The sequence below is a fragment of the Melozone crissalis genome, unplaced genomic scaffold (assembly GCF_028551555.1).
Source record: "Melozone crissalis strain CALT ecotype California unplaced genomic scaffold, PUWL_Pcris_2 ptg000059l_1, whole genome shotgun sequence".
NCBI classification, from domain to species: Eukaryota; Metazoa; Chordata; class Aves; order Passeriformes; family Passerellidae; genus Melozone; species Melozone crissalis.
This window is the reverse complement of record NW_026535837.1, coordinates 1,424,917-1,440,474: the sequence shown is the minus strand read 5'-3', so window position 1 is coordinate 1,440,474 and position 15,558 is coordinate 1,424,917. Positions and strand designations below refer to the sequence as shown.

At 41.2% G+C, this 15,558-nt stretch overlaps 1 protein-coding gene across 1 annotated transcript; it reads right to left on the bottom strand.

Moving 5' to 3' along the window:
* Positions 1-1,289: 1,289 nt before the first annotated feature.
* SEC61A2 (SEC61 translocon subunit alpha 2) lies at positions 1,290-15,343 on the bottom strand. Its single transcript, XM_054287550.1, has 12 exons — positions 15,192-15,343; positions 13,634-13,701; positions 9,811-9,876; positions 8,297-8,375; positions 6,562-6,693; positions 6,313-6,422; positions 5,520-5,673; positions 4,425-4,585; positions 3,226-3,423; positions 2,831-3,022; positions 2,614-2,690; positions 1,290-2,318 (listed from the first exon to the last, which is right to left on the bottom strand). The coding sequence occupies exons 1-12, from the start codon at positions 15,196-15,198 to the stop codon at positions 2,132-2,134; spliced, it is 1,431 nt and encodes a 476-aa protein (XP_054143525.1). The 5' UTR covers positions 15,199-15,343; the 3' UTR covers positions 1,290-2,131.
* Positions 15,344-15,558: the final 215 nt, after the last annotated feature.

Below are 15,558 nucleotides of genomic sequence, written 5' to 3'. Positions count from 1 at the left end.
CAGAAAGAGAAAGCATGTTTGTCTGATCTAAAATAATGATCATGACTCCATCTACCAGTGCAAACCAAACTGTGCAGGCCCAGCCAGGGGATCCTGCTGAAGGTCTGAGGTCACATATGTGCCCTGAGGGCACAGCCTTGCAGTTTTCCCTCTCCTGAGGACATGTGTGTACCCAGGCTGCACCTTCATCAGTCAGATCACTTCTAGGTACATCTTATCCCAAATAAACCTTCAGTGCATCTGCACACAGAGGGCTGCTGCTAATTATGTAAACAGCCACCACAGCTGAAAGGTCAGGATCTCAGAGTTTAATAAACACACATCAGAATTAGTCCTGCCTCTGAAATAGATGAGTGTGTATAATTAGGCACACTTTCTGAAACAGAAAATTGCTCAAGAGTTTCTTACGTTCACAAACAACACGAAATTACTTTCAAATTAAGAATGAGAGAAGATACAAGAATGTAACATCAAAGGGAAAAAGTGATTACAGCAGAGCAGAAAGCTCAATGACTTTAAGGGGAGGAATCGTGGGATGTTTTTTTTAATTGTGGCTGCTAAAAATTAATCAGAAATATATTCTAGAAAGAAAAAAAATAAAGAGGAAGAAAGGGAGCCTTCTACACCTATCTCCCTGTGGAAACCAGGAATATTCCTCTGTCTGCTCTGGGGTGCCCTGACCCCCAGGGGAGCACTGACTTTGACCCTGATTCATGGAGAAAGTTTCCTAGACTTCAAGATAGACTGGAATCCACAAAAGTGTGAAATAGATGATATAGAGTAGTGTAGATGCATCACTTGGTGAGAAATTTAGGTTTTGGGATTTTTAGTGTGTAGTGGATGGCAGCAAGATGGAGGGCACAGGGTGTCATCCTGGATTTCTTCTTCATGCTGCTTCTTCCTTCTCCATGGGTTTGGGTGGCATTTTGTAATTGGGCAGGAAAGTCCCCATTGTGAGCTCATTGGGATTAGTTATGGGGTTAAAAGGGAAAATAATCCAGATGTCAGTTCTTAATTGGATAGTTTAGTCTTAAAAGACCTTGTAACAAGAGATTGTTGGCCATTTTGTGCCTTCTAATGAAAAGGTGCCCAACTCACAGCAGTGACACTGTTTTACTGGTAAGAAATAATAAACAGCTGAGTCCCAACATGAGCTGCCATCTCAAGTGCCTTCAATCCAGACCCAGAGAAACCCATAACTGGGACCCCCACACCTCCCTCTCAAGGCACTGTAGAAATCCCCAAAGACTGCACATGAATTACATCTGGCACACCCAAGGCACAGGAGAGAGTTTAATTAAATAAGTTTATTGTCTAACGCTTACATTTGTTACATCGCCGCTGTAAAGTGCGACAAATTTTCAGCAGGAACTCCCCGTTCCCCCCTTTCCCCTCCTATGAACTGCTGCAGGAACCAGGCCTCGTTCTTTAGACTCACAAAAGCGAAGTAGTGGACATGAAGGTTCAGTGGCACAGTTTTCACAAGTACATGGTTGAACAGAACTGCTGGCAGGGCTGGGCAGAGCCCTGGGCACAGCAGATCCCCCCAGGCAGAGCCAGCTCACAGGTGAGATCAGTATCAGCCAGGAAATGTTTGCTTGCCACCCTCAGAGCTCAGAGCAAGGTGCCTGGGTGGAGGCACAGCAAAGGAATAAGGAGTGCTGAGTTCAGTAGTGGGGAAATGCAGTTTAAAAAAGTATAAAAAATTAATGTAAAATACAGATACAAATAAATTTTGTCAGGAATACTGGCACGTGGCAATCTGAACTCAGAGGTTGTTTTTTTTTCTATTAGGGAAATTAATTTAACACTTTACTGCTCTGTGCAAAGACTTTTACCGGCTCTCAAACTGATACACTTTACAATCTCACTGTAGTGTCTGAACAGCAAGGTAGATGAATTGTTTCCAGCATTACAGGCAACACTAGATAATACTTAAACAAGATAATGTAAACTTTATTCTTAAGGCAGCTGGTACTAATGCTGCACACAGGCATTGCTCAATGCCCATTACAGTAATGGGACACGTAGCACTTGAAAACAAGTAAAAAGAAAAGAGCATTATTGGACTAAATGATGCATGTTGTCAAAATACCTTCCCTTTCACACAAACCATGAAATATTTGGACATCTAGAAAAATAATGCACCTACTCCTCCAACTTCAGCCTGTTCTTTTACAAATATTTCAAAATACTGATAAATAATAGTGACTGCAAGCAGAATGCCAGTGCCAGAGCCAATGGCTCCTAGAAAGTCAGCCAGTACTGAGAGGGCACCGATGCACAAACCACCAAATGCAGCTGCTGTAGGGATGTATCTGTAAGAAAGGAAAATACAGGGAAGAAGAAGGTAATAACCAAGGTATCTTTCTTTTACAAACATGGAAGAGATTCAAAATACCTTATTATGTCACTTAAAAAAAAAAAAGTAGAGGTTAATCTCTAATCTGCTGCTGTAAATTCTTTTGCATAACTAAGAAAGGCAACAGCTGAATGGGAAGAATCTTCCTTTCTGCAGTGGAAACAGGTATCACATTTTTAAAACAATCCTTGCTCCAGCTGACATTTCCCCAGCACTCCTCACCACCCAGCTGGAATTCAGCACTTCCTTACCTGTTAAGCTCATGAACCATGGATGTATCCCTGTGGCCTCTCATCACCATTTGCTGTTCTTTGAGTTGCTTGGCAACCTGCAGAAAACATTATTTATGAAACTGCTGCAGTGTTTCACAGTCACTTGATGTTTACTGGGATAAACTGATCAGTCAGTAGCTGGGGTCAGTTCTAAATCAAAAGCACTGTTTGAAAACCATTAAGGTAGAACACCTACATCTTTTGCTGATGAGCCAGACACCTCGATCCAAGTCTTGGAGAAGAATGCACAGGATCCCAACATAAATATTATATAAACTATTACATGGACAGGATCCTCAAATATTGCACCCATGGATTCTGGAGGAGACAAGTAGTAGCACAGGCCACCAACAGGGTAAGAGCGAGCAGGGCCACCTCCACTGACATCCTGAGAGGGGAAGAAAAAGGCAATAAATTATTTTTCACAGACTTTCCACATTTGTATGCTGCATTAATAGAGGACTTCCCCTTTGATGTTTGAAACAGCTTTTATACACAAATGTTACAGAGTAAGTATTCCAGCTGGTTAAATACCAAGGAGTCACATCAAAGTAAAAATGCAATAATTCTAAAATGTGATCAAATACTCACTGCCCACTGTCCCAGTAAGTTCACCAAGAAGTTGCCACTGAAACGAACAGACAACATCTGGGAAATGACATAGAGGTTTGACACCAGGGCAGACTGCAGGATGATGGGAATGTTGGAGGTGTAGAACAGCTTGATGGGGTAGCTGCTGTACTGCCCACGGTACCGCGCAGACTTGATGGGCAAATCCACTCTGAACCCCTGGGAAAGAACACAAACACACCAGGGTTCACCTCTGAGACACAAGGAACTCCCAAATGCCCCAAAGCTATTCCTGACCAGGCAGCTCTTGCTAGATAAACAAGGACTGCAAGGTCTGAGATAGAAAAACCCAAAGGCTTTCTGCTACAGACTGGATTACAGATTTTAAGGATTTAAAAGTTTTACTGCTTGGTTGTATTACATTCTTGTCACATAAACATGGTTTCTCATCTGCTAAAATACATTCTATAGCTTAGGGGTTGATAAAAGCCTGTCATGGCTTCCAAGTGAACTAGCCAGCTACCAGCAAGCTCCTGTGTGTAAGCCCAGGCTCTTGTGTGTAAGCCCAGACTCTTGTGTAGTTTTGTGGGGCAGGACCTTTTCTGAGTAGACCACATGAACTTGAAAACCTGTTTTTGGGGTTTTTTTTGGTTGTTCCCCTCCCAAAACTCAAACTCAACAACTCAAAAAAAAAGTCTTAAAAATTACATTTTAGCTGCCCTCATCCCCATTATCTCCACATGGATCCTCCTTTAGTGTCCATTTTAGTAGATACTTAGATTTAAAAAGAAACACTAATTAAATGTTACCAGAAAATTAAGCAAAAACCAATAAACTACACACCCCAAAGAAGCAAAATTCTCCAGCTCAGTTTAAAAGTATTCTTTTCGGTCAATTATGAATATTAAGAATATTATTGATGTGATGCCACCACTGCAGTACCAGAATCCATTTTATTAAAAATATTACCATAGCATGTATGGCATTCAATGGAATGTGAGATTACACACTGAGTGCAACTAGGGCTGGCTGTAGAATTTTACAGCTTTACTGTCACAGAGGTAATTGTTACTGAAATAACAACATTGGAATAGAAAGAGTTCATCACTCAAAACTAAGATACTTCCATTACTCTGGCTTAAACCCTCCCATCTTTTCCCAATGACTGCAGTGTCCAGGGTGCACCTCCCCCTGTGCAGAGCAGCTATGGGGAGCTTTACCTGGAAATAGATGACTACAGCAAACACAAACACTGTAGCAATCAGGTTCATGAGGTTGGGCAGGTTCTGTCGGTAAAACGCCTCCCGCAGAGCCCGGACCTTGTCAGTTCGTGTGGCCAGGAGATGGAACAACGCAATCACAGCACCCTCAAACTCTGTTCCTGCATCAGGCAAGAAAGGGAAAGAAAGGGTAATCTCCAAATTAAAAACATTGAAGTACCTTTATGTACTTAATTGAAACAATTAAGTACCTTTCTTTTTGAAATTTTAAGTATGACACACAAAAAATGTGATACAACAGGACACGGATCCTGTTATAACAAATATGTCACAACACAGGACTTTCTTCTAAGTTATGGAATGCAGAATGATCTAAAAAACCATTATTCTTGGTTAGAGAAACAAAACAAAATGAAACAAAATCATCAAAGTCACACACTTGAAAGAATACTCTCCTCCCTTCTTTTCTGGGAGTAGGAGGATGTTCAGAAGGAAGAAATAATAAACAAGGTGAAAATAGCTTTTAGAAAACAGTAATAAAAATGTAACAGAACTATTAAAAACATGGCTCAGGATTTCAAATGAATGCAGTAAATGAATTAATTTCCTGATGCTGTATCTCAAGGTGCTATTTCAGGGGTCTCAGAACAATCAGATGTTGTCAAAGACTGGCTGTGGAATGAAGAGACTGCAGCCTCTGAAGAATCAAACCAGCTTAAAGTAACCCAGAGGCACCAACTACAAAAGCATCCTATAGCTACAAACAACAGCTGGATCACAAACAACTCCTCTGAGTGTACAGCACTTCCTCTCTTCTCTATTTCCATGGATGCTAAAACAAGATGACTTCAGTTTGGAAACCCAAAAATTTTCCTTCAAGGGGCCTGAAGTCCCATCTCAACTACTGCACTTCAAATCAGCAAAGGCAAACTTGTATTAATCTCCATGTAAATTAGACATTTTCATCTTCAATGTTAATTGGACAACTGACATCAGAAGCCAATCACCACACATGAGAACTTTTTTTAAATGTCATCCAATAAAAATCTGATAGTTTATGGAACATATTGTGACTGACTGTGACAGCACACATACCTCTGCCAGTGTTGATGGTAGTGGGACTGAAAGCTTTCCAGACAATGGTTTCACAGATGTTGGTAGCAATAAACAGGGAAATACCAGACCCCAATCCATAACCTTTCTGTAGCAACTCATCTAGCAGCAGCACAATCAAACCAGCCACAAACAGCTGTGAGAAAAGAAACAAAACTGAGCAGAAACAAGAATAAATCAAGTCAAGAGTTGTGTATTAATTCCCTGCTTCAGTATTTTCATCATCTTGGAGACTGATTATTAAGTCTTTCATCTAAATGTCATTCATGCACTGTTTCTGACCCCTCAGGTACCAACACCTGCACATCTCACCTGGCAATGACCTCTGTGCCTTTTTTCAAGGCAGAAACAGCAAACAGATTACTCAGTAATAACTTTTTTTCTAAAGAAAAAGTTAAAGTTTGTGCATTTACTGTTCTGTTCTACAGGAGAATGTCTCAAAGCTGCAGCTGTGTCATTTAGTGAGAATTCCTCCACAGCACTGATGAGCAGCCACTGGAATTCTTGCATTTTTTATAGCCACCAATTCCTTTATTTTCAATTAAGCACCACTCCTACCTAAAATACTCTTGATGTTAACTATCCCAGCATTCTCCTCCTTTATGGAATATTTGGAATTTCTCATATATTATTTTCTCATATCTCTAACAGACACAAATAATGATGCTTTGCAGCATTAAAAATAAACTGAAGTCACCCAGACAATGAAAGATTTTTCCTTCTAGCTATACTGTCTCTAACCAGTCTCAGTTACACAAAATAGCTCTTTACAAACCTGAATTATAATAAGAAGACAAATTCCAGCACCCATTTCAGCAGGATCTCCATACATTCCAGTCATAACATACACAATGGCTTGCCCAATGGTAATAATCATCCCAAATACTAAAACAGAGAGAAAGCAAATCCTTTAAAACAATCTGAAGTCACCTACCAAAGAAATCTCATATCTATTATCACTTAGGCAGGCTGCTCTCCCAAGACTAAAAATACACTCAGTAATTTCAACTGGAACAGTGCTTACATTTCTGAGCTCCATTGAACAGGGCTCTGTCTTTTGGAGTATCACCAACTTCAATGATCTTTGCTCCTGCCAGCAGCTGCATGATCAAACCTGATGTCACAATGGGTGAGATACCCAGTTCCATCAAAGTACCTAGAAAAGAAGAAAAATGAAAACAGCTGCCATTCCAGCACCTCTCCTAAAGCATTCAGTCTCTTCAAAGGTTCCTATAACAAATATTTCTAATAATGTTTCCAATATGTATATTCCTGTACAGGTATGATAAAAAAAGACAGTTATGGCCTCACAAAGGCTGCTCTGTTAGAACCTGGAATTTTGAAGGCAGCATGGAAAACCCATGTAGCTTTTAATTACAAATATGTTTGTGGAACTATGCTAACACTGAAGGCCAATGCACACTGAAGCTCAGATTTGCTGGCATATCCTCAAGGAACCTTTCCCTGGACAGCATCTTGTCCCTGGTTGTTTGCTCTGTCAGTGCTTCTATGTCACATTTTCCAACAGTTTAATTTTGCAGACCTCAAAAATATGCTGCAGATCCACATTTTCTGAGAACACTGTCCTTTGAATCACTGGCTCCAGTTGAGAGTTTAGGATTAATTCCTAACAAAACAAGGACCATCATTAAACTGTTCTTAACTCTGCCAACTCACTGGCACTGTGCCACTGAGGTACCAACTCCCAAATGTATCCAATTCAAAGAGGGAAAGCATTAAATTAATTATTATCATTTGGTTCTTTCATACTTGTATCCTGGAGTTTCCATGTAGAACATTACATCACCTGTCATGGAAATCCCTATTCCTCCAACAGCCAGAAAATTAGATGTCAAAAACTTTAGGATTCACCTCACATCCTCCAATGACCTCTAGTCAGTTGACTGAAGTGAAAACTCAATTTCCCACTCCTGTTTTTTATTGCTTTCAATCTCTCTAGCCTTTTCTTGGCCACTGTTACCATTCTGTTTGGGTAGTGGACAGCATATTTAGTATCATACACTGCTAGGGACACACCAAATTCTGGAAATTCTGCAGGAGAATCTGCAGTAGAGAACTTCTTTACCTTACTATCCTCACTGGCAACAAAATTTGCTATTCCTAAGTAAGCAGTACCTTCACATTAGAGGGTTCCAGTGATTTTCTTTCTTCCAGCCAATTTTCCAAGCTACAGATGAGATCAGTGTCCTCATTTAGAGTCAGGCATGACTGGTCACCCATCTTAAGTTTCAGACTTCTAGCATTAGTTTGAATCTTATACATTTGGTTGTGTTCCACTTTACTCTTCCTAAATGTGTTAGTTTAGTTTTGCTCAAGTTTATGCCCAATCATCTCTGCCTTCAGCTTTCCCACACTGAAAACTACTCACCCACAACATTGCCAAACTATTATGAAGTGTAACTGACTCGCACAGGTGAGGCATTTCCTAATCAACACCCTCACATTAGTGCAGCTCCTAACTGGAAAGTCAGAAGATTCCCTGTCCCACATATTAGCTAGAGAGAGACAGCTCTGAAATCCTAAATGGAATCATCCCAAAACTTGTGAATCAATATTAATCTCATCTGCATCTCAAAGAAATCCCATTCCCAACATGAAGCACTGCTCAAGTACCAATTCTGATTCCATCTGTGTTAAGAACTTTACAAAGTGTTCCAGCCTGACATCTGGGTGCTGTGGAATTTACCAGCCTGGGCAGTTTATCCCAAGAGAAAACAGAGAAAGGAGTGAGTACCAACCTCTGTTTGATGCAAGAATGACTCTCATCCAATAGAAGGGGTCTGCAGAATCTGATGACATGATTCCAAACAAAGGGATCTGCCAAAGTGCACAAAGATACACACAATTAGCAGGCATTCATACAAAATCTTAACATGTAATGATTCAACTGTTACTTGTTTATTTTTTTTTAAATTAAACCAGAAGTATTGACACAATCTCTTTTAATCCTCCAACTGGGGCATAACTCAGAGCACTAAACGAAGACCCTTCCACAGGAAACAGCAGAAACCCTTAAAAAGAAGAAGTTTAAATATGTTTTGAAATATCCCACATGGAACTATCAATACTAAACATGTTTATACAAAACTTCCAATATTCTGTATGTCAACACTGAGGGATTTTGAGCTCTTTGAAACTCTTCCTAATCACCAAACAGTACAGTAACAATCTTAGGGATCAATTTCTGAAAACTCTAGTCTGAACCATCTGTTGTCCTTATTCAACTACTATGATCACTCAAATAGATGAAAATTCTAATTATGCATACATCCAGCTGCTAGTAAACCCAAAAACCTACATGTTCTTCCAGCTCTAGTATCATTCCCACTTCCTCCTTCCAAAAAACAGATTGGTACAAGAGCTGGGTTTTAGCCTTTAAACAGTCCTTCAGAGCTGAAAACAAAAACTATTAAACTACTGCTCTGCAGTCTGGAGTGGCTGCATTAATAAACATATGCTAAAAACCCTGATTCTGAAATGTACAGTTTGTTTTGATTCTTCCAAGACATGGATCTGTAAGTCCCTAAAAATGTATATCAAGTAATGAATGCATGGATTCTCATTTTCTTCAGTATTCAGGTTTTAAAAAAAACTTTTTTGGAGAACAACAAAAAAAGCCTCCACTCTTTACAAGCCAAGCACAGATTTTAGGAATGCCTACAGCTAATAAAGATCACATAAATGTTTACAAAGACAGGCATTTTGAAAGGGCTTTAGCTCACAACTTTACCAGGATATTCACAAAATCAAGTTCTACATGTCAACTTCAAACCCTTCACAAAAACATTTTCCTGCACTCTTTACAATCCATCAGCTTGTTGAAGAGGAATTTGGTAAAAAGTCACTTTGATTTAATTTTCATCTTTATGAGTGCTAGAATTTAAATGTAGCTATGAACAGAGGGTAAACAATGCATTGAATTGCTTGGCTTGTTTATGCTGCTCAATAAATAATTACCTTGGCTGTTTACCCTGCAGCCACTATCATCATTTGATAGGACCTTTGTAACAAGAAAAAAACATCATGTATTTCTGACTAAATGTAAAGCTTTAGTTTCTAAAAACATCTATGATCAACACTACAGACTATTTCAGAGAACCAGGTTTTTTGAACTGAATTTCAAATACTTTAACACAAAAACAAAAGCTGAAACTGGTAGGTCAACATGAAACAAGAACATCTCATGCTTTCAGGGTATTTTTATGTACAGAACACACATTTTCTGACCACAGAAGATTATATCAATACCCACCTGGCAGCACACTAAGAAAATGAAGAGTGTGATGGCTGTCCATAGCACCTTCTCTCTGAACTGGATCTACAGGACAGAGTGGAGACACAAACATGTTCATGTAGGCAGAACTTCCACTGCACTCTCACAACAGCACTAAATGCTGTCATCACTCAGAATTCAATGGAAAGATATCAAACCAGAAAGCATCACTCCTCATTGGAATGTATTTTTAATATCATTTCAGATTTTAGAGAGAGGGACAAAGGTAACTTACGTGGGACTGGCCGACATTCAGTCACTAGAATATATTTTATATTTCTCTAATACAGTGGGTATTTACAGAAGAGCAACAGCATAGCTGAAATCATGGACTTACCAGAGCAAACATGAAAGATTAATGCAAAAAACTTATTTTCAGTACTGAGTGCTCTAGGCTTCAACAGAAGTTTTGTAAGGCTGGAAATTCTTAAACTAAAGCACTATCAAGTTTTTAGAGGGATTGAACTGTTGTGAAGACATGTGATTAAAACCAGAAGAACCATGAGTTTTTGACAGTAATTCAAAATATTTAGAATTAAGTTCTTCAAAGGGTGTTAGAAGAAGCTTTAAATTCATCATTATGTTCATGGACACACAACACAAAAATTATTTTTAAATATTCCTTGTTTTCCCCCAAAATATTTTTATTGATGTAGGCTATATATTACTTTAAAAAGAATGCCAGGCCAATGATCACTAGTGATTAATTCATTGAGAAGAATCTCAGAGTCTCAACACTTGAGGTGCCTGTAATTAGTGCCAGGTGCAAGGAGAGAAGAATCACAAGATTTAGGTTTGAGTCAGAGGATTACTCAAAGCATGAGACAGAAGGAAATGCTCTTGAGAGCAGAGAGGGCTGGGGTGCAGGGTTATGCTCAAGTTCCCACCTCTCCTCCAGGACTGCAAACCTGAGGGTTAAGTGTGCTCCCTGCAGACAAGTGTGAGCAGCTACAAAACACGACATGAACAACACCTCAGAGAGATCCAGCAGAAATGGTTGGGGCTCTCTGCCTCCAACCACTGAATCTGCCTGTGAAGTCACAAGAGAAAGGATTAGTGCCTGGTTTAATAGGTACAGAACATCCACAATTGGGAAAGTACAAACCAGTGCAGCAGCAGAAGAACAGGTCCTCAAGCAAAGAAAACCCAGAATGTAGTCTACATCTTTATGAGTGAAACCATGCACTTAGAAGCAAAATAATCCAGGTAATTCAATTTATTTCTGCCTCACTCTTAAAAGAGGACAGATGCTAAAAATACTTACAGCACAGAGTTATAAAAAGAAAAATAGTGACAGCAGCAAATAAATCTAAACAATACCTTGTGTTAGACTATGCAGTGCTGACCCATTTTACCGGGTCTGAACTCCACAATTCAGACTTTAAGCACAGACTTCTAGAACCAAAAATGCTCAGCCAAATTATCTCTACAGCCTCACAGTTAAACTTGGCTCCAGAGGCATCAGTGAAGGTCTAGAACTGCTCTGGTTCTCTCTAACTGTGGTGAATATGAGCATTAAAGGAATTCTGCATCACCCAAATCACAGTTATTCACAAAGAAAACAGTTTCTATGAGTCAAGATGACAAAAAAGCAAAAGGAGTCATCCAAACCCATATGTCAGGAATGGCAAAATACAGTGTGATACCAAAATATTCCAGCCACAAATGCTAACAAGCACAGGGACAGTAAATTTCACCATCTGATCTGATTCAATTGGACATTTTCTTCCTCTGACATTTTTCTTAAATCATGTGAAAATGAAGGGGCTTGAGCATTATCATCTTGGTGCTCTGAACAGTGTGTTCTACTTAACAAATCTGTGCATGAGGGAAATACAAGCCCATTCTACTAACTACAAAAGTAGCAATCACTTTTGCTAATCAAGTTGGCCAAAACACAAAGGCAACACTCCCTAGAGACAGAAGAAACCACTTTCCTCATCAACAAGAACAGCAAAATGATTCAGTGAGAGCCCAACTGAATCAAAACATCATCTTCATTTAACAATCAATACATGATTAATGAAAATTAATTTCTTTTTCTATTTATCTGAATTTCTTGTCCTGGCCTTAAACCAATCCACTGAAATCACTACTGGTCATGTCTGCCTGTGACAGCTTGCAAGAAAACAACAAATTACAGAGAACCAAAGTTACATGGAATGACCTAAATCTGTTGATAAACTACACAGAATCAAGGAACATGACTGAAAATGGTCAAAGGGTGCTTCAGCCTAGGAAAGATGTTCCCAATTACATTTTCACTTTAAATTTGTACAAAGCTGGCAACTGGCAGCCATTGTGTAGACAGTGACCAAAATAGCAGTAAAGACAAAGTGACCCAAATAGACAGGACAGGAATCTTGGCACCTCTCTGGGCATCCTCCATCTGATGATGGACAACAAGGAGAGATCAAACCCCTCTTCCTCCCTGGCAAACAACATCTGACACTGAGCTTTACAGAAACATCAGTACCTGGACGTTTGTGCCAGCTGTCTCTTCTCACTCATCTCACAAGACAAAAATGGGATGGCTGCAACCAACTAATCACAGATGTGCCATAAATCAGCACCAGAAGATTGCACCACACGGCAGAAACAAAGATGGGCACCTGCCAACCAGACCTGGTGCATCCAAGCCTGGTTCTGGAGACTCCTGCTCTGAAAACACCTTTGTCTGGCCTAAATAATTTGTTTAGAAACCTGTCCCAAAGCTGAAGAGTGCTGGAAAGCAACTAGATGGAGCAAGAGCCAGGGGGTAAATCCCAGTCTTTTGAAAAAATCAATTCCAGAGGGCCATAATCATAATTTTTTACTGTATCTTCTCCATTCAACTCAGCAGGCTCAGCTATGGTCACTGGCACAAACATCTCTACATCCAGGTCTAACCTTTGGGAACCTCTCATTAACCAAAGAGAATTCTCTGAGCTGGTGCCATGTTCCCAGTTAAGCTTTCCCTTTTAAAAATATAAAACCCAACATTTAGCTCTTAAGGAATTTTCATGGAAGTCATGACAATAGCCATGACAAGTCAATTTGTTATTTTAATTAGATTGTCACGTGGGCAGTATGTGATTGCTTGAGTTTTGAAAGCAAAAATGGTGTTTGGTTGGGTTTTTTTTTTTTTTGACAAGGCAGGTCTCTTTCTGATCTGTAGAAATTACCTATTTTAAATCTAGAAAATGTGCCAAGAATGGAGGAGGAGCAGTTTCAAATGGGAGGAGTTTCAAGGGCTAGAGGATGAGAGAGATCAGCTGTAAATGAACAGAGTTCACTGACTTCAGATCAAAGAGAAATGTCACATCCAGAATGTGAACAGGGCAATTACCTGAACTGTACCACAGATCACTCTCCCACCTCAGCAAGGTCAATCACAGCTATGGCTGTAGGAAATACTTTTGGGAAGGGGAGAATTAAATTTGTGCTTCCTGATCTACAGAACAATCCTTTTCCAAGTAATATACAAGCCAGCTCAAAGCCAACAGGAAAACAAAGCTTGAAGACTGTGTCCTAATATGTTAAAATAGATCACATGGAGGTGAAACTAAATAAACTCAGTCTAGAATTGAGATTTTTTTTTTTAATGAGTTAGTATCAGTACCATAGGGAACAACTTACCAGAAAAGTGGTCAGATTTCATCATCACAGTAATGTTTTTCCTTAATATGTGTCCCCTCCTGCTCCAAAGAATATGTTCTACTTTAGGGCTCTCTGTCTGTATTTATATTGGAGCCAGGACTAGAATATCACAATATTCCCTCCCCTGTGAACTATAAAAGTAAGAACAAAATGTGGCACTCACTTTTCTTTCCGGTTTCTGGATTTCAGGTAACACTGCACAGAATGGCTTAATGACTTCTAAAAATTTTACTGTTCCAGAAAAACAAACACACACACAAAAGAAGAGAGAAAAATATATTAATGAACACTTATTAACTTCACAGAACTTTATTTAGCTTCCAAAACTGTCTGAAAACTAACACCCTCTTCTTAAAACAGCTGAAAACAGGGCAAAAATGTGAAATAGAATTCTTGTTCTAACCAGATTGGGCCCATTCTTTTTTCCACAGATGGAATAATTTTATAGAATTGGTGCTGTATGTATCACCAGAAGTGAACTGAATTGTATTCCATCTAAAAATAAATGACCTAGTATCAGTCTGTGCTAGTTAAACACAGAAAGAGACTGACATCAAAAGGTACCCATGCAGAGATTAGAATCTTGGGTTTATTCAAGTATTTAGCTGAAAAAATATTGCAATCATTAAAAAACGTTCAGAAATTGTAATTTAAATGAGTGCAACACTTATTCTGATTGGAACTTTAGGGGATTTTATTTAGTTTTAATCCATCTCTCTTCACAGTCTCCCCTTTAGAAACACAGAAAAGCTCAACAGTTTGAGCTCTTTTTCTGGGCAAAAATTTAAATCAATTTAGGGGCAGAAAAAATCAAAGCGTATGTGCTTGGTAGGGAATTTGCCTTCAAAACTTGAACATTATTTCCAGCCCCAACACACTGGGACAGACATAAAAAACCACCATTGGTTCCTTTTCAAAGAGAATGCATTTATTACACTGCAGAATGCATTTATTACACTGTAAGTAACATTTTGGCTGTAGGGCCATGTTTACATGTACACTCTGATGTGACACGTCTCCTCTATGCATCCCAAGCCCTCACACAGCTGGTTGAAGGTGCACTCAGCCCACAGAGGGTGGCACAGCTCCATCAGAGCATCACGGAATGGGTCAGGCTGGAAGGGAGCACAGGGCTCAGCTGCTCCCACCTCCCTGCTCAGGCAGGGCCATCCCAGAGCACAGGGCACAGGGATGTGCCCAGACCCTTCTGGAACATCTCCAGTGAGGGAGACTCCACAGCCTCTCTGGGCATTCTGCTCCAGTGCTCGGTCACCGCTCAGGACAGAAATTCTCCCTCATGTTCAGGTGGAGCTTCCTGGGCATCAGTTTGTGCCCTTTGCCTCTGGTCTTATTGGGTGGCATCACTGAGCAGAGCCTGATCCATCCTTTGACACCCGCCCTTTAGACACTTATACACACATATTTATATGTACATAGGATATATATGCTCCATACGTGTATATAGTGCATATATAGATATATATATAGTAGGGCTAGAGTGGATCACGTCACCCCAGCACGAAGCAGCGCCCGGCCTCACGCCGTGCCCGGCAGCACCGACCCTGTGCGGGGAGCGGCTGCTCGGCACCGCCGGCCCTGCCTGCGGCGGCACCCGGAGCACGGGGCCGCATCACCGGCCAATGTCCTCCCCGCGCTGCCCGGGGCCGCTGTTCCCCGCCCCGTGTCCCGGCCCGCTCCCTCCCGGCTCCGTCCGCACTCACTGCCCATGGCGGTGGCGGCCCGGCCGCGGTCCCAGCGCTGTCACCGTCGCTGTCGCCGCCGTCACGTGACGCGCGCTGCGGACGGGCCGTCCCTCCCTCCCCGCCCGGGGGGGACACGGCGGTACCGCCCTCACGGAGCGCCCCCCGCGCCCTTCCCCAGGCGAGGGCGGCCGGAGCGGCGGGACGGGCGCGGAGCGGGGGCCGCCGCGGCGGGATCAGGCTGAGGGCGGGCAGCCGCGGCGGCGAAGGACCGACCGCGCTCCCGGAGTGCTCCGCGCGGCGCGGGAGGCGGGCACGGCCCCTCAGGCACGGCTCGGCCCCGCCGGGCGCGGGGAGCCGCCCGCCCCTCACTCGCTCAGCGTGAGGG